This window comes from Castor canadensis, chromosome 8 (assembly GCF_047511655.1).
Source record: "Castor canadensis chromosome 8, mCasCan1.hap1v2, whole genome shotgun sequence".
NCBI lineage: Eukaryota > Metazoa > Chordata > Mammalia > Rodentia > Castoridae > Castor > Castor canadensis.
In genome coordinates, this window is record NC_133393.1 from 85,598,716 (window position 1) to 85,620,571 (window position 21,856).

The 21,856-nt window shown below is 39.3% G+C and overlaps 2 protein-coding genes and 1 pseudogene across 5 annotated transcripts; 1 reads left to right on the forward strand and 2 right to left on the reverse strand.

Annotated features, from left to right (window-relative positions):
• Positions 1 to 6,240: 6,240 nt before the first annotated feature.
• Positions 6,241 to 6,744, reverse strand: LOC141425506 (small ribosomal subunit protein uS13-like; annotated as a pseudogene).
• A 3,203-nt stretch (positions 6,745 to 9,947) lies between these two features.
• On the forward strand, positions 9,948 to 13,414 carry Or5bs1 (olfactory receptor family 5 subfamily BS member 1). Of its 4 annotated transcripts, XR_012450510.1 has the most exons (4): positions 9,948 to 10,096; positions 11,047 to 11,122; positions 11,630 to 11,762; positions 12,915 to 13,011. XR_012450510.1 is itself a non-coding variant. In XM_074081743.1 (2 exons), the coding sequence occupies exons 1-2, from the start codon at positions 10,350 to 10,352 to the stop codon at positions 13,075 to 13,077; spliced, it is 936 nt and encodes a 311-aa protein (XP_073937844.1). In that variant the 5' UTR covers positions 10,103 to 10,349; the 3' UTR covers positions 13,078 to 13,414. The 4 variants fall into 4 exon arrangements, 1 of the variants encoding a protein (XP_073937844.1); XR_012450508.1 differs by lacking the exon at positions 11,630 to 11,762 and having other exon boundaries at positions 12,915 to 12,966; XR_012450509.1 differs by lacking the exon at positions 12,915 to 13,011 and having other exon boundaries at positions 11,630 to 12,902.
• A 3,977-nt stretch (positions 13,415 to 17,391) lies between these two features.
• On the reverse strand, positions 17,392 to 20,145 carry Lalba (lactalbumin alpha). The gene is made up of 4 exons (XM_020188422.2): positions 19,845 to 20,145; positions 19,368 to 19,526; positions 18,823 to 18,898; positions 17,392 to 17,872 (listed from the first exon to the last, which is right to left on the reverse strand). Exons 1-4 carry the CDS (start codon positions 19,975 to 19,977, stop codon positions 17,812 to 17,814), a joined length of 429 nt encoding a protein of 142 aa, XP_020044011.1. The 5' UTR covers positions 19,978 to 20,145; the 3' UTR covers positions 17,392 to 17,811.
• Positions 20,146 to 21,856: the final 1,711 nt, after the last annotated feature.

Here is a 21,856-nt window from a genome sequence, read left to right on the forward strand (position 1 = left end):
TAATATCTTAGGCAGAATTTCACAATCTCCAGAAACCTCTGGAAATTTAACAAGATGTTGGCTATGCCACCCTAAGCTTCATACCACCCCCAATCATAATGACCCACTGACATGTCCTGCTGTAAACTTTAGCTCCATTATTAAATGTATTTTCAATCCAACCCACCATAGTTGTTGTGTATAACATCACTGTCTGCTATCTGACTTATCTAACTCATTCCAATCAACCAATTTTTTTATATTTATACTTATGTTTTTTCCTCAAAATTTTACCCTTAATACTATCAAGTAGGCCCATGCTGAAACAGAAAAACTAATAAAGCAATACCACAATGGATTGCTCAAAGGTGCAGGTTCAGGTTTAGCCATTGCTCTAGTCCTGACACATGATTTAGTGATCTTCATGAAATAGAGGATATAAGGATACGTATTGAAAGCTGTTGAAAAAAGGGGGGTAGGCAGTAAAGGGGTAAGGGAGAGAAATGGAAGGGGATGAATGGACCAAAGTAAAGAATATTCATGGCAGGGATACACTGAGAAATCCCTTTGAACATCGACTTAAATATTACTAATGAAAGACAGGACTGTAAAATAGGTGCAGAATGTGGGAGGGGTACTTGTAGGAGGGGAAGAAGATTAAGGTAAGAGAATATGGTTGATGGTCTTCATATACTTATACAAAATAGAACAAAGAAACCTCTTGCAATAGTTTTAAGTGGGGCGGAGAGGAGGTCAAAGGGAAGAGATGGTGGGGGTGATCAAATCAATGTATAATATAAGCCTATTTGGAATTGTCACAATGTATCCCCCCATACAATGAATATATCCTAATAAAAAATTAATGAAAAGAAAAAAATGATCTTCGTGAACAAATTGGACAAAACTTTGACAAGGCATAGGCCTTGTATTATGTTTTCAAAAGGGAAAACCTAGGTTTGGTGGCAAATTTGAATCAATGTCAATTACAAAATAATAAAAACTTTCTGGCTTGTATATAATTCTCTAGTTCCAATAACTCTTCTTATACCTGACAAGTGGTCTCAAATGAGGATGATGATGTCTCATTCTTGTGAAGAAGAGTGTTCACAGGTTTCAGAAAAGATAGTATATAGGGGTGTTATGCTCTTTTTCCAAGGAAGTCTCTCTTGGAATTGGGCGAGATATAAAACCAAGCATGGGACTGACTCTTACAAAAATTCCTGGAATTAGGTTGGTATTTTTGGAAACCATTGGTTTCAGAATAAATTTTCACTTTCACTCCAAAACTTACTAGTTATATGGCCTCCTTTAAATGTAAGTCAAATGCCAATAAAAATATTCAACATCCTTAGCCTTAAAGGAAATGCAAATCAGAAGGTAATTGAGGTTCTGTCTCACCCCAGTCAGAATGGCAATCAACAAGAAAACAAATATTCGGTCCCGGGTTTCGGCACCAAAAAAAAAAAAAAAAGAAAACAAATAGGCTCCAGTGGCTCATGCATGTGATCCTAGCTACTTGGGAGGCTAAGATTGGGAGGATCACAGTTCAAAGCCATCCTGGGCAAATAGTTCACAAGACTCCATCTCCAAAATAACCAGAGCAAATTGGGTGGGAGGTGTGGCTCAAGTGTGGAACACCTGCTTTACAAGTGTAAATCCCTGATTCCCTGAGTTCAAACCCCCATCCCATCCACCAAAAGAGAGAGAGAGAGAGAGAGGAGAGAGAGAGAAAGAATAACAAATATTGTCAAGAATGCAGGGAGAAAAGGAACTCTTATACCCCTTATACACAATGGGAATGTAAATTCGCACAGTCACTGTGGAAATCAATATGAAAGTTCCTCAAAAAATTAGGAATAGACCTACTGTATGATCCTACTATACCACTCTGGGCCATATACCCAAAAGAATCTAAGAAGGCATACAATAAAGATGCCTGTGCACCCATGTTTATTGTGGCACTATTCACAATATCCAAGTTTTGGATCAGTCTAGGTGCCCACCAGCAGGTGAATCAACAAAGGAAATGTGGTAGATATACACAATGGGGTTTTATTTAGTCATAGAGAAGAATGAAATCATGTCATTTGCAGCAAAATGGATGGAACTGGTGATCATCATGTTAAACAAAATAAACCATACACAGAATGACAAATATTGCATGTTTTCTCTCATATGTGCAATTTTTTCAAAAAAAAAAGACATGAGAGTAGAAGGGAAACTATTTGGGAAGAGGAAGAGGACCAGTGGGAGGGAAGAGGGGGAACAAGAGAAAAGGTAATAGAGAGTGAATGTGATCAAAGTACATTACATACATGCATTAAAAAGCCATGATGAAACCCATTATTTTGTAGACTTAATATATGCTAATAAAAAAGATGAAAAATGGCAGCTATATGAAGCTACAGAGGGAACACAGAACTCTCTTAGCACTCCATTGATATTTTTTCTTTGAATTTTATTCTCAAGATTCAGCCCTATCCTTGGGCTTATTAGATGGGGTTGAATCTTGAGAATAAAAATCATATTAATTATCTCAATTAATTATAGACTTTGAATGAATTATCGTGAGCTTAGAAATTCCTTTTGATTAGTTCATTCAAGAATGATTAGAGTTATGGAAACAAAGTCATGACACCGAAATTAACAAGGAAAATTGTATATAAACCAGAAAAGGTATATTGTTTCTTGTGGACATGGATTCAAATTTGCCATACAAAGTTTGCCAATTTCATAAAATTTTCTGTTGAAAACATAGATTTGCATATCCAAATTCATTCCAAATCACAGTCCCTCAATTTCAGCACCAACTGACATTTTGGGTCAGGTAATTCTTTGTTATGTGCACTGCCCTGCACACTGTACAATGTTTATCAGCATCCCTGGCCTCTCCTCATTAGAGACTAGCAACCAAAAATGTCTCCAGACATAGCCAAATTTCCCTGAGGTAAAAATCATCCCTGTGTGAGAACCAGTATTTCAAACACACATAAAAGTTTTCCAATCACTGGCATCAGTTCTAAATTTCAAATTTACATAAATTAAATTATATTAAAAAGTCCTTCTCAGGTTGGAGGTGTGGCTCAAGTAGTAGAGTGCTTGCCTGGCAAGTGTTGATTTCAGTCCCCAGTAATGCAAAAAAAAAAAAATCTCCTCAGTAGGTCGTAGGTAATATTTCAAATTAGTCACATGTTGCTAATAGCTACTACATTAGACAATGCAGAGTCAGACTTCCTAAGGTCTGCACCACAGTCTCTATGCTCTGACAATTCAATCAGGCTAATTCATTACAATTCAATTTAACTCACTCATGTTTACGGAAGTATTGTTTCATTAATACCATATCACAAATCCAATAAGCTAGTGGACCTTTTAAAGACCAAGAGCCTTACTGTAGAAGTTGAAACGTGAATATGGCAGAGACCATTGGACAAGTATTTGTTATATTTACCTGATTTGTGATTGTACTGGAGGGGATTTATTGTGACAATTCCAAATAGACTTATACTGTACATTGGTTAGATCATCCCCACTGTCTCTCCCCCTCAACCCCCTTCAGGACCACTTAAAGCAATTGCAAGAGGTTTCATTGTTCTATTTCATATAAGTATATGAAGTACATCAATCATATTCCCTCATCTTCATCTCCTTCATGCATCCTCCCCCCTCCCACAAGTACCCACACACACACACACACACACACACACACACACACACACACACACACTGTACCAATTGATAAACTGTTTTCTTAAGGTAAATAGATGATCCTTAGAAAGAAAAGGACATCATCTCATTTCCAGATCACGGGGTTCTCGTCACCGACACCAAGGCAAACATCTATCGGACCACAGCCTTAGAAAGGAATCAGCAAGATACTGCTTTCACGTTCCATGGTATTTTTCATCCTGAAGGCCTCAAGTATCTGGTAAAACATTTTTTGCAAGATCCTACACCTTGAGTCCTTGCATATTCTCTTCACTAATGCTAATTAGAGTGCCAGAGGCTCAGCAACCTCTGGGAACTGCCATTATCAAAACAGAATTGCATTTACCCCAATAACCATTGTTTAAGTTTATGTTTTTTGCTTTCTGAATCTCTTTCCACCACTGCTTAGCAAACTGAAAAAGGAGCACAACCCTCTCAAGTTTTTCTCATTGAACCTGCAACTTCCAATCAGGATTCAGTGAATATTATGAAAAAGATGTGCTTGGTTGTTCCCCCACCACTCATATCTTGTTTTCACACCAGAGTTAAAAAGAAAGATCAAAAGAATTAAAACAAAAGATAGACTTCCTATGGAAGGCAATTTGGCCTTTTTTTTTTTTCCTTTGGTGGGACTGGGGCTTGAACTGGGGGCATTACAAAGCAGGCACTCTGCCAATTAATCCAAACCTCCAGTCTATTTTGTTCTAGTTATTTTGGAGATGGGGGTCTCTGGAACTATCTGCCCAGGCTACCCTTGAACCATGAGCCTCTCACAACTAGTTCTAGCTGTGTTTACCCATTTTGAATGTGGTTGTCTTTTGAATTACAAATTCTTTCAGGGTCCATTCTATACAAATATTGAAACAAAATATTTACACAATTATTTATTGCACCATTAGTTATTATTGCAAAAATGTGGTAAGCTAAACATCTGTCTCTAATGAATTCATTGTTACTTCTACAAAACAATCTTAAAAAGTAAGGTGAATAGAAAAGACTAACTAGAAGTATATCCATTTAATAGAAATAATCAAGATATTGATTGATATGTATTATGTAATTAAAATTTATCTTACATATGTTTATGTAAGAGAGTATTAAGAGATACTCTTCTTTTTCCTTAGGATTTTATCTAAATCCCTAAAGGTTAGGACATTAGAAGATAAGTACTCCAATATTCTAATACCACAGTGCTGCCAGACACCATATTGGGGATTTAATAAAAGGGACAGTACTGAAGCACTGGCCCTAAACACTCCAATAGGTTTGTGTAAAAAAAAGACTAGAAATTTAATTGAGTTGCTGGAAAGAATAGAAACAAGTCTTTGAGATGAAGAATCCATCTCTTCCAATGGAGAGATTTGATGGGAAGATCAATAAAATAGATATTTGGCAAAACTGACCAAGAAATATTAAGATGCAAAGAAATAAATATGATGTAAAACAGAAACTTTAAGCACAATACAGCATAATATTAAAAGAATTGTATGCTAAGAACTGAAGACCTAAATAAATGGATACTTAGAAAACTTGAAAATGTCAACTTGGGCAAAAAAATACACAATTTAATAGACTAGGAAGTATTAAAGAAAAAGAAACCAAATTATGGAGAGACACTTCATACTTTTGGATGAAATGTTTGATTAGTATAAATACTTCAGTTTTCTCCTTATTTAACCTATAATTACTTTTTAATTGTTTTGTTAGCATAATTACTTGTACAAAGTGAGGGGTTTCATTGTGATATTCCCATACATGCATATTAATGCCCTCTATTACTCTTTCTTATCTCCTGTCCCTCAACCCTTCCCCTTTTTTTAAATTTCTTGCAAATTTTAATGGGTCTTATTATTACCTTTTCATACATGCACACATGTATTTCAATCATATTCTCCCCGACCACCCTCTCTTTTCTCCTCACCTGCTGGTTCCCTCCAGACCAATAGTCCCTCCCTTAGGTTCATGTCATTTTTTTATACTTAGATTTTGAATATGAGAGAAAACATGTAATATTTGTCTTTTTGAATCTTGCCTATTTTCCATCCATTTTCCTGCAAATGACATAATGTTGTTCTTCTTTATGACTGAGTAAAACTCCATTGTGTATGCATACCACGTCTTCTTTACCCATTCATTGGCTCATGAGCACCTAGGCTGATTCCATACTTGGCTGTCATGAATAGTACTGCAATAAACATGGGTGTGCAGATATCACTATTATATACTGACTTACATTCCTTCCAGTATATGCCCAAGAGTGATATAGCAGGATCGTATGGTAATTCCATTTTTAGTATTCTGAAGAATCACCATACTGATTTCCATAGTAGATGCATTAATTTACATTCCCACTAATAGTGTATGGGGGTTCCTCCTCCTACCATATCCTTGCCAACATTTGATGTTGTTTTTAACCTACAATTTCAATGATAAACCTATCAGATTTCCTGTTGTAAATGAACTTTTTTGTACAATTGTACAAAATATTTGTACAGGATATTTGTCAATATTTGTACCGAATAGTAAGGACCAATGAATAGCCAACTCAACCTCTTTATTTTTTTTCATATAAACTATTTATTAACAGAAAGGCCCAGACTCATTTCTTCTTGGACACCCCCACAGTGCATCCACGACGGCCAGTGGTCTTGATGTGCTGGCCTCTGACCCAAAGGCCCCAGAAGTGGTGCAGGCCTCTATGGGCCCTAATCTTTTTCAGTCGCTCCAGGTCTCACAGAGCTTGTTGTCCAGACCATTGGCCAGAACCTGGCTGTATTTTCCATCCTTTACATCCTTCTGTCTGTTTAAGAACCAATCTGGGATCTTGTACTGGTGTGGATTCTGCATAATGGTGATCACATGTTCCACCTCATCCTCGGTGAGTTCTCCAGCCCTCTTGGTGAGGTCAATGTCTGCTTTCCTCAACACCACATGAGCATATCTTCGCCCCACACCCTTAATGGCAGTGATGGCAAAGGCTATTTTCCACCACCCATCAATGTTGGTGTTGAGTACTCGCAAAACGTGCTAGAACTTCTCAGGGATCACTAGAGACATGGCGGCGGTAATGGCGGCGGTGTGTAGGCCTCCAGTGGAAGCTCAACCTCTTTAAAAGAAAAAAGAGTAAAGGTGCCAAGATAATTGCCTTCCCTATGGGAGATATTACAAAGCAATGATAATAAAAAGAATGAGATGAACAAATAAACCAACAGGTCAAAGAAGAGAGCTCAGAGAGAGATACTGTACATTAACACTACAAGGTTGCTACCAAAATCAATGGGAAATGTGTAGATAGTATAGTAGGTTATGGCAATACTAACTCATATATATGCAGAAAACCAATTTGGATCCCTGCCTATTTGGGCAGAGGGTTTAGATTGTTTTTTCTAAAGTTAAAAATGATCCCTAAGGGTTAACTAACACTTGTTAGTGTCTAAACTTTTCTAATTAATAAATTTAAACCAAGTTGAAACTGTTAAGCAGATTTCTCAGTTCAGACTTAAATTTTCATTTTTTCCCTTTTCTGAGGAAAACTTGTCGGTTAATTTGAAATAACTCACTCGAGACAAGTATGTCTTTGGTTGCTGAGATTGCAAGGTAGTGATCAGATGATGCTACAGTTTTCTCTTGAGTGTCCCACCAAAGGTCCAAGTGGTAAAAGTTTGGTTCCCGGGTAGTACTATGGGAGGTGGTAGAGGCCCTAGTGGAAGATCTTTAGGTCATTGGAGGCATGCCCTCAAAGAGGATTGTAGGATTGTGGGAAGAAAAAAGCCTCTTCCTTTTTCTCTTTTTGTACCCCAGCCATGCAGTGAGCAGTTTTGTTTGGTCACACGCTCCCACCTTACCATAGGCCCAAAAGCAACAGGGCCATAGACTGAAATCTCCAAAACTATGAGCCAAAATAAACCATTTCTCTTCATAAGTTGATTATCTCAGGTATTTTGGAGTAATAATAAAAGCTGACTAACACAAATGAGAAATAGTCCTGGCTTTTTTTAACATTTTTGTCTTGTTTCTTTTGTTTCTTTTCTTTTTATTAGCATATATTCATTGTACTGGGGGGATTCGTGTGTCAGTTCTGAATAGCCTTCACTGTACATTTGCTACTTTGCCTTCACCATCTCCCCACCCCCAATCCTCTTCTTCCCCCCTTCAGCAATTGCAAGAGGTTTCATCGTTCTATTTCATATATGTATATGGAGCACATCAGCTATATCCCCCCTCACCTTCATCGTCTGCATTCACCCTGCTTCTTCCTCCCACAAGTACACACACACACACACACACACACACACACACACACACACACTGTACCTATTTTACAGTCCTGTCTTTCATTTTTAATTTCAAAGCGGGTTCTCAGTGTATCCCTGCTGTGAATATACTTTACTTTGGTCAGTTCAACATAGTCTTGGCTTTTTAGTGATATATTATCATGTTAGAAATATTGAGTTCTGCTTATAATGTTACTGAAGAAATATGTGATTTCTAGGGAGTTACTGCATCATAGATATGCCTGTTTGAATTCTGGTATTTGACCAATAATCCAATTGATCAAAGAGATTGTAATACTATGACTTGAGTGTTGCCTTTTCATTGCTTTGTTAACCACCATGTCAATAGTCTGCAACCCAACTTTTCTTTTAACAAAATTAGAACAATTTTGGCTTCCCAAACTTTGTATTTGCATAGGTTAAACTGCCATATTTGTACAGTGTGAATAATGTTTAAACTGAAAATTCTATGAAACTTAATTTTTCAAAGACTTTTTTAAATAATAGTAGAACTAAAAAATAAATTACTGGCCAGGGCCTTCTTGTATGATGCAACCCAATAAAGTAAGAGTAATACTGAGGAGGAATAGATGACCCTGGAGAACATATGCAGAAGCAAAGCAGCTTCCTACTTAAGAGTCTCCCCAGGGTCTTCCCTCATTCTCCAAGGTCTAGAGCTGAGATTGAGTCCCTCTGGCCATTGTCATTTGTAATGCAGAGTCAAAGAAAGCTTTCCTTTGGACAGAAAGACTATGGGGATATTTCCTTGCTCACATGTTCCTCCCCTACAACCTCTAAAGGAAGGACAAAGGCAAGTGAAGCCCACAGAACCCTAGTCATATCTATGGGTTTTGCTCCACTGTTGAAAAGGATGCCATACCGGTATCCTCCACTAAGGGCAGCTGTTGTTGGCTAATGGAGTCCAGGTAAAGACAAATATTCTCATTCGATTCTACCTTTCCCTAAAACTACCCACTCTGGTAACCTGAGGGTTTAGATTGTCTTTTCTAAAGTTAAAAATGATCCCTAAGGGTTAACTAACACTTGTTAGTGTCTAAACTTTTCTAATTAATAAATTTAAACCAAGTTGAAACTGTTAAGCAGATTTCTCAGTTCAGACTTAAATTTTCATTTTTTCCCTTTTCTGAGGAAAACTTGTCGGTTAATTTGAAATAACTCACTAGAGACAAGTATGTCTTTGGTTGCTGAGATTGCAAGGTAGTGATCAGATGATGCTACGGTTTTCTCTTGAGTGTCCCACCAAAGGTCCAAGTGGTAAAAGTTTGGTTCCCGGGTAGTACTATGGGAGGTGGTAGAGGCCCTAGTGGAAGATCTTTAGGTCATTGGAGGCATGCCCTCAAAGAGGATTGAACAGAGATCAGATATTCATTTATTGCCTTTCTAAGTTATCCTGCAAAAGGAAAAGAGGTAGCCACTTTACCTTCTTCAGGTCAAGACTAACCCTGTAACTGTCCTTTTGACAGGTGTTCCTTTCTCTTTTTACTTCTCAACTTCCATAGTACACAGAAGTTGGTCCAATTTTGATTTCACTTTATCCAAATTCACCAGTACCAATTCAGAAAGCATCTCAGTCTTTGTGGATTCTTATGTTAAGTCCTGAGATTACAGAGACAGCAAAGGACATCATAGATTCACAGAACCCTGGAATGGGAAAACCTTGGAAGGATTGATATGCACGGTTCTTGCCTCCATTTTGAGGGCTACGTGCTGTCTGGCTCCCATGAAACTGTGCGCCACTTCAACTTGGATTAGCACAGAAAGGGGAAAGGGTTTCTATTTAGTAGCAAAGACACCCAAAAATCATTTCCCCTTCTTTAGAATTCCTATGATATAATGGACTTTGAAACCATCTAGTTTTTCCAGATTGTTTTTTTAAAAACGAAAAGCTTAAGTGACTAAACGACCTGTATCATCATCAGGTGTCACAATACCTCTGTCAATCATTCAAACATTCGTCATGGTCTATCAACCAGAAAGTCAGCCAAAATGTTTACTGCTGATTCACTATGCCAGCCAGCCCTCCTGTGGTTTGAGATCGGCTCCCTTTGGAACCAGAGATCAGTACTTCTCAGCATCCTGGAGTCTACCCTCAGCTCCCTTCCTTTCCTTCTCCAGTGAGTAACTCTTGTTCTCATCTTTTTCCTTTCTAGGTCTGATTCTCTACACCCTTCCTCCTTACCTTCTTCACTTTGGCCATTAGGTTACTGCCCTGAGCTATAGGAAGTGCTGATGAAGTCCGACAGAGCAGAGACTTCTATGTAGTCTGTCCTGGGTCACCTCCGAGCTTTACTCATAACCCCTGAAACAGATAGCCCACTTGAGCACTCTTTTCATTCTCATCTCTCTGAAAGGATTCTTGAGTGTTTCATGGAAGTTAGGAATGTGACCAAAGTCACTATGTTTATTCTCCTAGGACTATCCAACAACCCTCAGACCCAGGTACTACTCTTTGTGCTGTTCTTAATGATTTACCTCTTAACGCTCCTGGGGAATCTGCTGATGCTGCTAGTGATCATCACAGATTCCCACCTCCACACACCCATGTACTTCTTCCTGAGACATCTCTCCTTCCTGGATGCTTTCTATTCCTCCATCATTGTGCCTAAACTGCTAGAGAACCTTCTTGCTAAGTGGAAGACTATATCCTTCCTTGGATGTTTCACCCAGATTTTCCTGGTCATATTTTCTGGGTCAACTGAAGCCTGTCTTCTTTCTGTCATGGCCTATGATCGTTTCCAGGCTGTGTGCCACCCTCTGTTGTATGTGGTAACTATGAACAGGAAGGTGTGTATTGGTCTGGTAAGTGCATCCTGGGCCATAGGAATGAGTACTGGACTAATTAACACTTTCCTCCTAGCTCAGCAGCAATTCTGTGGCCCCAACCTCATCCACAATTTTGCCTGTGAGCTTCCCCCAGTGCTCTTATTGGCCTGTTCTGACACGTACACTAGTCTTGCCTCTATCTTGACCACCATGGTAGTCCTGGGCCTTTGCACTTTTGTCCTATTGCTGGGTTCCTACATCTGTATAATCATGACAGCCCTGGGGATCAACTCTGCCACAGGTCGGAGCAAGATCTTCTACACCTGTTCTTCTCACTTCCTTGTGGTCACCATATTTTATGGTTCAGGAATATTCAGGTATGTTGTACTATACTTCTTAAATATAAACATTACATATTCTTCACTCTAAGTGCTCTTAGTCTGTAGAACAGAGACTTGCAATGAAGCAGGAAAAGAATCAGACTGGAATTTATGAGGCTTGAGCTCTAGTCTGGCTCTGCTGTGGACTGTGTGGTTTATAAAGAATCCATTTTTGTTCTGAGGCTCGATTGTCTATTCTAAAAAATGAGTTTGGACAAAAATTAAAGATTTTTTTACTTTATTAAGATGTAATTTGGGAATTCTCAAAAAATTACAAACCCTTGATAGATTTTTATTTAGTACTAGACAAAAAAATAAAGCATATTAAAATAGATTTCATTTTTCTTTCTCACTGGAAGATGATGCTTCAAAGTTTGTTTGTGCTGTAACTATTTATTAGGCACCAACTATACCGCAAACTTCTTTACATAGACAAGCTCAATTTTCGTACACATCACACTACAGGAATTAATATTATTGACCCCATTTCTTTACCATTTTCAGGTAAAGAACTTGAGTCTAAGGAATGACCAGATAATTTCTCAAAGGTCCAGAACAAGTCAGTTGAGGAGCCAGCTGAGAAAAATCTCATGCTGTTTCTGACCATGCTTCTCTCAAACCTAAACATCTCCAGCCAGTGAGTCCTCCCTTACCAGGAGACAGAATAAACAATGCCTATGCTCCCTCACTAATAAACTGGACGTGGACTTGCACAGATTGCTCAATTCTTTTCTCACCTGCTGTGACTTGGAGAAAAGTAAGAGGGTGTAAATGGATGATAAGGAATAGTTCAACAGAGTTCACCTGATCCTGAAGACAAATACCACCTCCCTTTATCCTAGTTTCCTCATATGTCCTAAAGTAACAATAGGATTTCTCCAACATACTTCACAGGAATGTTAGAAAGGATAAATAGATTATTTTAAATGTCAATAAGATGAATTATCATAGAAAACACCAGAATCAACAAAGAACATTTTGCGATATTCTACACTAATTCCAATGACTATGGTACTCTTGAAAAATATAATGATTCTTCTTTGAGAAATAGCCCCAAAATTTAATCTTATTATTTTGGAATCATATCTTTTGCTTAGCACATTGTTATCTTCCACTTTATATGCTTGTCTTAGCTTCTTTTCCAAACCAAAGAAAAATGTTTGTTCCACTAAGCACTATAAAAATAACATGCTCTAGAGCTGGTGGAGTGGCTCAAGTGACAGAGGGCTTGCCTAGCAAGTGTTAAGCCTGAGTTCAAACCCCAGTACCACCATCAAAAAAAATAATATGCTGTGATCTTAAGAGTAACTCTAAGAGTTGTAGATATTGGGAACAGTATCTTCAACTAAGCATACAGTTTTGCAAAAAAAAAAAGTCAACACAAAATAAGAACATAGTGTGTCTATACTTTTGTGTATAGAGAGGGGAAAAGAGAAAAATTCATATTATCGTAACTATTAGATAAGATGCTTTATATGAATTCAGGGATATGTAAAGCATAAGATTATTTTATTAGTTCTCTTCTAGCCTGCAGCTCTTGATATGCTGCAGAAGTTCTTTTATTCCTTGGGGAAGCTCCTATAACTCACTTGTGTCTGGAGGCATTTGAAGGCAGAAACGACTGACCTCTTACTGATCAGTCATGTCTAGATGCTGCCACAAGTGATAGTTGACTCAGTGCTGAGGACCCCCTTTGCAGAACTGGCAGAAATAGGATGGACCATTACTGTCAAAAGTATTGTGACAATTGTCTTAACTCAGTTTGCTCCTTTGTGTAATTCCCTACAAGGTACATGACTCCAGCATCCAGCTCAGCCCTGAAGCAAGTGCTTTCCATGCAGTACAGTGTGGTGACCCCACTGGTAAATCCCTTCATCTACAGCCTGCAGAACAAGGAAGTGAAGGCAGCTCTGCTGAGAATGCTGACCAAGAAGTCCAGGATGATCTTCTAATCCAAAGTCTACTTCCTCACCGAGAAGAAAAGTTATGGAAAGAAGAGGCAAAGAGTTTTGCCACTCAGCTATCTCAGCATTCCAAAACAGATTTAGTTTCTCTTCCTCTGATGCCCTGTCTCCAATCAAGAGAAATTAAGAACCTCATAAAGCAGGTGACACCCATCCACAGGAGGCCCACTCGGTATACTAGAAAATCCTCAGCGCTTCACTTGACATTTCTACAAACATTGATTTTTCCTCTTACTTCTTATCTTTTCTACCATTCCCCTTTCCCCTTCTGCTTCTTTCTGCTTCTCCCTTTTACTTTTCTCAGTAGATAGATAGATGATAGATGATAGGTTGATAGATAGATTCATATTATATATTATATATATATATATATATATATATATATATATTACAAATCAACCTTATGGGACCACTAGCAAATATCCTGCCACAGGATATCTGGGAGGGTCCCATCTTGGCAGTGCAAAACCCAATGCCTCTTTTGTTCCCATCCCAAAAGATCCCTAGCAAGATCTAAATTTCCATAATATCTTAGAAAGAGTAAATTAAGTGCGTCTACTCCTGTCTTCATTCTTAAAAAGTAGAAAATCCTCAATAATTCTTTCTGGGCAACTTCAGGAATGAATGAAGGAATGAGTGATGTATCCATCTGAAGAGACCTTTCTCCGCAGGATCCTCAGAAGTGGGAGGAGTTGAGTATCCCCTTCTAAAACATCAGTGTCCTGAGGGCAGGACCTCTGTCTAATAGTTTCTACATCCCCCACATCTATACATCTTGCCACCTAATAGGTTTTGTTACATAAATGAAAAAAATGAGTGAATGAAATATAAGGGGAAGTGAGAGGATACATGAAAGGGGACATTTAATATTATGTAGTAAAACTCCTACCTTTGTGGGAGGTGTCAGAGTATTATAGAACATAGGAGAAATCCCAAGAGGAGAAAGAGACTCCATATCATTGGGCACCAGCCTGAGTCCTTCTCACCCAGAGCTCAATGAATTCTCTGCACTCTGTCATTTCCCTGAGCCTCCCCACCTCACACCTGAACATGGACCACTTCAGATTCCTACCTGCTTTGGGGCCTCGTTCCAGGCCTAAAGGAAAGAGAAGTTGGAGAAAGCAAAGCAAATTCCCAGCTGTCATCCTATTAGATATCCAACTCCCAAAAAATTTCTCAGGAAGAGAACATTTCCCTGTCCTGCTTCTACCCAAAGGCCAAGAGGTCTGCAGTGGTCAGGACTGCTTCCAATAAGGGATGGGGTATAGCTCAGTGCTAGAGCTCTTGCTTACCACTTAGTATTTGTGAGACCTGGGTTCAATCCTCAGCACCCACACCCCAAAAAAAGGCTACTTCCATTCCAAAAGGAAAAACAGACTTGATCATGCCATAGTGATATATCTGTCATCATATCAGATGATATATATCTATCGCCATGACCTGACATAATGATAGAATGTAAATTACCTTGATTATGGTGATTATTTCACAATTACATGTATAGCAAAACATCAAGTTGTAATATATATATATATATATATATATAATTTTTACTTGAAAGAAGGAAGAGGAAAAGAGGAACTATTACCAGTGACTCTGTATGTCATAAAGATGCTCTAGTCACACATGACTTGATAAAGTAGGCAACTTTTAATTTATTTTCTCAAGAGAATTCAGTGGATGCCATGTTAAACACTAAATAAAAGAAATATAGAAAAAAGTGTGAGAAAACAAATTTGGATTTGGAGTAAGAATTTGCCTAAGAATTACAAATGCTAACCCCAAATGCCTTCGAGTGTTGCTTGTACCAAAGAACATGGCAATTAGTTTTATTTGCTTTACTTCATGGATCATTTTATCATTTAATACAATAAATTTCAGCTGAGTAAAAGTACATAAAAATTGCTCCACAGTACTGATATACAGTAGGGAGTTTATAAACATTTGGATGATTATCTACTATAACAACAACAAAATGGATTTTTTTAAACTACTGCTTGCATAGCAGCTCCCTGGCTTCTATCTATTCTTCATCCTCCAACCATCAGGCTAAGATCTTCACTATAGATAAATTTCTTATTATCAAGTTCCATTAGCTTCCTGAAGATCATGGCTTCATATATAAGTGTACTTGTCCTGATCTCTGTAGGATGAAGGCCAGTACTATGGTTTGGATGTTGAATGTCCCCCCAAAGGTCCTTATGCTAAGGTTTGGCCCTCAGGGTAGCAGTATTGGGAGGTGCTATGAATATTTAAGAGGAGGCCGATGCTCATAATCCTAGCTATTCAGGAGATGGAGATCAAGAGGATTGCTGTTCAAGGTCAGCCCGGGCAAAGAGTTGGTGAAACCCCATCTCAACCAATAAAAACTGAGCCTTGTGGTATGTGTCTGTCATCCCAGCTATGCAGGAAGCATAAATAGGAGGATTGCAGTCCAAGCCAGCCAGGACATAAATGCGAGATCCTATTCAAAAAAATACCTAAAGCAAAAACAGCTGGTGTCAAGACTGTGAGTGCAAACCCCAGTACCACAAAAAAAAAAAGAAAGAAAAAGAAAAAACCAAAGGTGGGACCTAATGGAGCTCCTTAGGTCTTTGAGGCTGTGCCTCAAAGGATATTACAGAACCCCAGTCTCCCAGTCTCCCTCTCTCTCTCTCTCTCTCTCTCTCTCTCTCTCTCTCTCTCTCTCTATTCTTCTTCTTCTCCTCCTTCTTCCCCTCCCCTGTCTTTCTTGTCCCCCTCCTTTTCCTTCTCTTCCCCCTGCCTGCATCAATCCTCCAATTTGAGACATAACTATTTGATCCTACTTGGCTCCTGTCATATCCCACTGACCTTACCAGAGACCAGATCAATGAATTGTGTACTAAATCACTGTTTTTCTCTGTATAAATATACTACTATTATTTCATAGCAGTAATACAAAGTTGACTAATTCAACCAGGACTGTGAGGGTAACCAGAACAGCCCCAGCTTTAATGGCCTTCCTGCTCTAGCCTCGTGATGGAGTTGGTCCCTCATATTCTCCAAGCATGGGGCAAGTTAATTGGCAAGAGGTAAATACGGGAGGTCAGAGGCCAGAATGTCCATCAACTCTGCACCTTCACATACACCCATGCACAGGCCATGTCTAAAACCCTGAAAATTTGGGGGAAATGTTTTATCCTGTCATTAGGAAGGGAATAAAATGAAATGCCACTGGAGATACAACATGTTGAGTTTAAATTCACATTAAAATGATATGACTAATACCAAGTTATTTCCTGAGAGTGCGTTTTCATTAGATATAGGATGGATGGCCTCCCTACCCCTTTCTAGACTTGTAGGTCCTTAAACATGGGGGCTCCATTTGGAAGCTGATGGTTTCCAAGACAAGGGAAGCATGATCTGACTGTATAAAGCCCCAAAGGGTGTTGGGATGGGAAAAGTGCAATCAGCAATATTAGACATCTTAGACAAGCAAGGAATACAGAAAAAGAAGTGGAATTCATTCCAAGTTAATTCATAAATGTGGGAAATTAAAATGTACTTTTGAACTGCTGGATTGTCAAAGCAAGAACAATAAGAGAAGAGATCTCAGAAAGCAATCAAGGCACAGAGGTCAGAGAGGACCTGCATACTCAGACTATCAATGAGTAGCACAAACTTCAGGACCTAAATTTTGTGATTCTTCTTCTTCCACATATCCCATATTCATTAAAATAAATAAGGTTCTGCACACATCCTACTTATACACAAGCAAAGTGCAAGGAATATTAGTGGAGCAGAATCATTGAGCTGATTATAAGTGTCCCTGTATATTTTTTTATTTCCAGAGAGGGAGTTCCTTTCAAGCCATCCATTTTAGATTCTCAGAGCAGCTGCCCATTCTTTCCTTTTCTCATCCCACATCTCCAGCTGTCAAACTATCACCCATACTTCAAAACCAGCTTAAATTCCATCCCTTCCATGTGAGGTATGCTGTGCACACCTGTAATCTCAGCACTCCAAAGGTTGAGACAGAAGGATTGCAAGTGGGAAGCCAGCCTGGTCAATATAGCAAGATACTGTCTCAAAAGAAAAGTCCACCCCTTCCCTAAATTTTTTCTTAATCTCTTTTTTCAATATCCTCCAAATATAAATTATCTTTCTTTTTATGAATGTGCAGGGCACATTTCTAACCTCTCTCATGAAGCTTATGACACAATTCTTTGTATTACAACTATTTGTTAATGTTTATATTTCTCTCCTTTTAGTCCTTGAGTTACAAGAAACTTTTAGCAACTTGGATTCTCTCTGTGGTCCCTTAAATATACTAGATGACCAATAAAATTTGTTGAATTGATACAGGAGGTAACTATCTTTCTGCAGTAAGTTTAGCCTGCTTCTTAGGTAGATATGGGAGGTGACTATAACCTATGTCTTCAATGCCCCTCCACCTCCTCCCTTTCCCTGTGGGAAGAAAATATAGCCAGCCACTCCAAATCAGGCCCTTTATTTAGGACAGAGGTGGAATCTCTTGCTGTAGTGAAAGTGCCATCGGGACACTGAGCAAGGGTCTAAAGTCTAGTGTACCAATCATGCATCCCTGGAGAATACTCCTCAGGAATCCAGTGATGTCACTACAGGGTCCAGGGTTCAGAGACAAATCAGCTTCATGGGGTATAAAGAAGCAAACTGAGGTAGCATTAGGGAAGAGGAATTCCAGGGGCACAGGGAGGGCAGGAGCGTCAGGATAGCAAGCACTCACAATGTCTCACAGCGCCACTGTTCCAGCTTCTCCGAGCAGAGTGCTTTATGGGCCAACCTGATGATGAGAAAGGGACAAGGTGAGTTGACTGGCTGAATCTTAGCTTCATCCTCAGGAGGGCCTATGTGGATATAAATTACAGAAAGGCTTCCCTAGACAGATGGCAAGGGCTTCTATATCACCTAGTGGAGTAAGTTACACTAAAAAAACTCCAAGAAAAGTGTAGGGGTAGAAGAGATATGCAATGATAACAAAGGCTTGTGAGTTTTTTAGTTTTTATGGTTATTTTTCTGTTGATGCTGTTTTTGTTTTTTTGATGGCACTGGGGTTTGAACTTAGGGCCTCATGCTTGCTAGGAAGGCACAATACAGCTTGAGCCACCCTTCCAGCCTTTTTGCTCTGGTTATTTTAGAGATGGGGTCTCATTTTTGCCCAGGCCATGATCCTTCTACTTTACGTCTCCCACCGTTTCTGGGACAACAGGTGCGGGCCACCACGCCCAGCTTTTTTTCCACCATGCCCCAACTTTTTTCCCCAGGCTAACCTGGAACTGAGATCCTCCCAATCTCAGCCTCCTGTGCAGCTTAGATGACAGGTGCATGCCACCATGCCCAGGTATTGGTTGACATGGTGGTCTCAGACCTTTTTCCCAGACTGGCCTCAAACCATGATTCTATTGCTCTCAACCTCCCAAGTAGTTAGAATTATAGGCGTGAGCCACAGGAACCCAGCTCAAAGGCCAACTGTAAGGTATAGGACTTGACCAGGTGAAGGAAGACTGAATATCAGCCTTCCACTAGGGAACTCCTTACTGGAAAGTTGTCACACAGGAGTGGAACAAAGGAGGCTTAAATAATGGAACCCTGAGTCTGGCAGATGAATTTTGTTTTGGAAACTATACCCAAGATTAAATGACCAGGAGATAGAGAGAGAGAAAATGAAGGGGAATAACAAAGAGGTGAGGGAAAGGACGATGGGGGAAAATAGAAAATCTAATGAGAATTCACCAGTAGCCAATTCCTCTGATATCCAGGATCTTCTTGACACACATTATGTCATCAGTGAGGTCATCATCCAGGAACTCTAGCAGAAGTTGCAAGGAAAGGAATGAGAGAGATAAGACATATTACCCAGACAGGTAATAAGTTCCCCTATTCCCTGGGTCTGGTGGGTTTGTTTCTCTGAACTGAAGGCTTATGCCTAGTGTCTTTCTATATGAAAAGCCAATACAGTAACACCCCCTGGGGAGAGACTTCCTTCACTTCCCTGGGACATTTCTGGAAGAATCATCAGCTTTATGTACTGGCACTCTGCATGCACAGTTTCAGACTTTGAGACTCCCGAACAGTTCAGATTGCCTACCCAAGCTTCAGGAGACCATCTGTGCATTTGACGATCAAGAAAATTCCAAAGATTCTTACTTAGCACTTTTGCTTCAAATTGCACAGTTTTTGTGGCAATGAAGCCAGAAATATACTTGATGACAAAAAGGATATTACCCCAGGGAAAGACTGCAGGAAAACAGAGAAACAGAGTGTAAAAGGCTACTCACTGTCACAGGAGATGTCACAAATATTCCTTGACTGAGGGATCTGGCTACTCCCACACCACAATTTATTACTGATCTGGAAGAGTCCATACTCTGTGCTCCCATTATTTTTGACTATGGCTTGTGTGTCATAACCACTGGTATGAAATAAGATACAGGCCCCTGAGGGAAATATAAGAAAGAGGTGTCACAGAGGATCTGCATAAATTATGAACTATAGTTCCCAGACACATACACACAAAAAGGCAGCCAATCTCCCAAGGTGGCAAAGCATAGAGTATCTTGATGTGATCAGATGAGGAGAGTTCCAAAACGGATCAGACAATGGGAGAAAGGAAGGGAAAACCAACTGAATAAAGAGTACATGAACAACAGAGAATATAAGAAAATGGTTAGGTAATTAAATGAAAACAGAAGAAAAAAAACAGATGAAGGAGAGACAGATGAGAAGTGAATGAAGCAAGGAAGCAGAGAACTCACATTCTGGCAAAGTGATGCCTCCATAGTCATTCAAGTCTTTCAGCACATGAGGCAGCTCACACTTTGTAAGTTGCTCAGCCTGAGTAGCAGGGAACAAGATGCTCACCAGGAACAGGGGGACAAAAGACACCATTATGGCTGCCCCCAAGAATCTGAAATGGGGGCACCACTCAGCTTCACCTCCTTTTATTCATGGAGAACACCTCAGGAGCCTTCATGCCAAGACTGAACCTGCCAGCTTCCTTCCATAATTTCACCCTACTTTTCCTCCTCACCCCAAGTATCTAGTCAATACCAAGTATTGTTCTCTGCCCAAACACAGGTCCATGCGTGATCATGTTTCCCATCTGGCTTTGTTTATACCTTTGTTTCTCATAGGGTTAGTTCTAGGAAGCAAGACGTCTCCACTCTACTTTAGGAACAATGGTGCCCTTTGTCCAAGGACAACCCCAGTAAGGCAAGTAGAATCTACAATAAGAGTTCATAGTCAACTCTCTTCTTCCCCCTAAAGACATGCAGAACGTGGAAATGGAGTGTATGTCATCACATTCCAGGATCAGAGTTTGCATTTGTCTAGCTAACCCAGCCATGGAATAAAGTCCAAGAAGAGTCCCTTGATGTGGTGGTTCATGGCTAAAGACTCAAAAATAGGGATAGAACATGGGGACATAGACTATGAGAATCAAATATAACTTGAATCCCAAGTTGGATCCTACATAGGAAAATAAATTCTTTGAAAAAGAAGTATGAAAGTATCTAGCCATCTTATGGGCTATTCTCAGGCTCTGGACCCCCAACCAGCACCACCATAAATAGCTAAATACTACTTTGGCATGAAGACACTGTATAAATCCAAGACTAGTAGCTCGGAATACATTTGTTCATGGATGAGTAAATTTGTGGATAGCCTCAGAACTGATCACAGGAAAATGGGAAAAGGGTAACCCAAGCCAAAGGGAAGGTTAGGCCTTAAGCACTTTAATATTGGACAAGGATATATCTGAAGTCTATAAAACAAGTTCCTGATTCTGAACTATAAAGTCAGCACCTCTGAGCAGGTAGGGTTGAGGGTGCCAGTTCTGAATAATTCCTTTAATTTACTGTTATCAAGCTTTATATTCATGGTACCAGTAGCTTTTATCCTCCCTCATGCCAGTTCTTTTTTTGTTATTACTATTATTATTATTATTAACATATTATAGTTGTACAGGGGATACATGTGACACTTACATAAGTACTTACAATATATCTTAATTAGATTCACTCCCTGCATCTTTCTCCTTTATCCCACTTCCCCCTTCTTACAACAATTTGAACAGGTTTCATTGCTCTATTTTCATGCATAAATACAAAATATTTTCACCATATTAGCCCTCCTTTGCCCTTTCCTTATGCCCTCCCCCTGATATCTACCCTCAGGCAAAACCTGTTTTACCTTCTCTGTCCTTTTAAAAAAAAAAGACATTCTTGTTAGTTTATGATAGTTATACAGGGGGGTTCATTGTGACATTTTCATATGTACATGTATTATACTCCAAACTGGTTCATCCCCTCCATTATTCTCCCTTCTACCATAGTTGTCCTTCTTATCGTAATTTCAACAAGGTTCAATGTTCCAAGTTCATACATGTATAGAAAGTACATCAACCATATTCACCTTCTTTACTGTCTTCATTTACTCTTTCCCTTCCACTAGTTATGCCAGTTCTTATCCTCTTTATCCCAGTTTTTTTGTTTGTTTGTTTGTTTGTTTTGATCTTGGGTTTTTTTTTTTTGGCAGTACTGGGCCTTGAACTCAAGGCTTTCCACTTGTGAGGCCGACAGGCAGGCACTCTACCATTAGAGCCACACCTCTGGCCCTTTTTATTCTGGTTATTTTGGAGATAGGCTCTTGCTTTTTGCCCAGGCCAGCATGGACCACAGCTCTAATCCATGTAGCTGGATGACATGAGTGCACCAATGTGCCCAGCTGTTGGTTGAGATGGGATCTTATAAACTTTTTGCCAGGGCTG